This window comes from Buceros rhinoceros, unplaced genomic scaffold (assembly GCF_000710305.1).
Source record: "Buceros rhinoceros silvestris isolate BGI_N320 unplaced genomic scaffold, ASM71030v1 scaffold24836, whole genome shotgun sequence".
NCBI lineage: Eukaryota > Metazoa > Chordata > Aves > Bucerotiformes > Bucerotidae > Buceros > Buceros rhinoceros.
The window spans coordinates 6,769-7,493 of record NW_010416329.1 but is presented as its reverse complement, the minus strand read 5'-3'; the positions used below and the strand labels follow the sequence as shown (position 1 = coordinate 7,493).

The following is a 725-nucleotide window of genomic DNA, read 5'->3' as shown; positions in this document are numbered from 1 at the left end:
GGTGCTGGCAGAGCTGAAGGAATACGCCACGGAGGTGGACGTGGACTTTGTAAGGAAGGCGGTTCGAGCCATCGGCCGCTGTGCCATCAAGGTGGAGGTGAGGTCGCTTGGGGGCCTGGCTGAGCTGGAGATCATCCCACCCCAGGAGACAGCACTGCCCTGACACGCCGGCGCCTGCCTGGGCCTGGGGCTGAGCCACTGTTGCTCCATGGGGCACATACGGGGCGTAGGGAGGGCGTTCCATCCCCTTACCTGTTGCTGCTGGAGCTGTTTCAGGATCCCTGCCTGTAGCTGTGCCTGACTTAATGTGGCTGGTGACACAAGTGCCTTGTTTGGGGAGCACGGAGCGTGTGGGAGGGTTTGCTGAGGGGCTTTGCTTCCCCTCAGGGATGATTTGAAGAAGGGGATTATTAAAAACCTTGTTGAAATGGTGGTTCTGTGTGGGTCGGGTACAGGCAGGCCTCCAGGCAAGGTCAGGTAGCTTCAAGCCAGCTGAACTGCTGCAGAGCGTCCTCCGTCCCCTGAGACAAAGCTGGGACGGGGAGGCCACGTTGTGTGTCCCCCCTTCTGCTCTGGGGTCGGGTTTGGGGAAGGCAGAGAGGGGGTAAGACAGCGAGGAAGGGGTGTGGGAAGGGCAGCGGAGGCTTTGGGACAGGGACGTAAGAGCATCGCTGCTGAGGGACTGCGGCCCTCTGACAGCAATCGGCCGAGCGCTGCGGCAGCAC

General features: G+C 61.5%; 1 protein-coding gene across 1 annotated transcript in view; it reads left to right on the top strand.

The window, feature by feature from the left end:
* Window positions 1-725, top strand: part of LOC104494875 (AP-1 complex subunit beta-1-like) — a gene marked incomplete at both ends in the record, with an annotated part of 9,933 nt that overhangs the window by 2,448 nt on the left and 6,760 nt on the right. Inside the window, one exon of the mRNA XM_010137768.1 lies at window positions 1-97. Within this exon, the coding sequence (XP_010136070.1) occupies window positions 1-97 (97 nt within the window). The remainder of the gene's footprint in view (window positions 98-725) is intronic.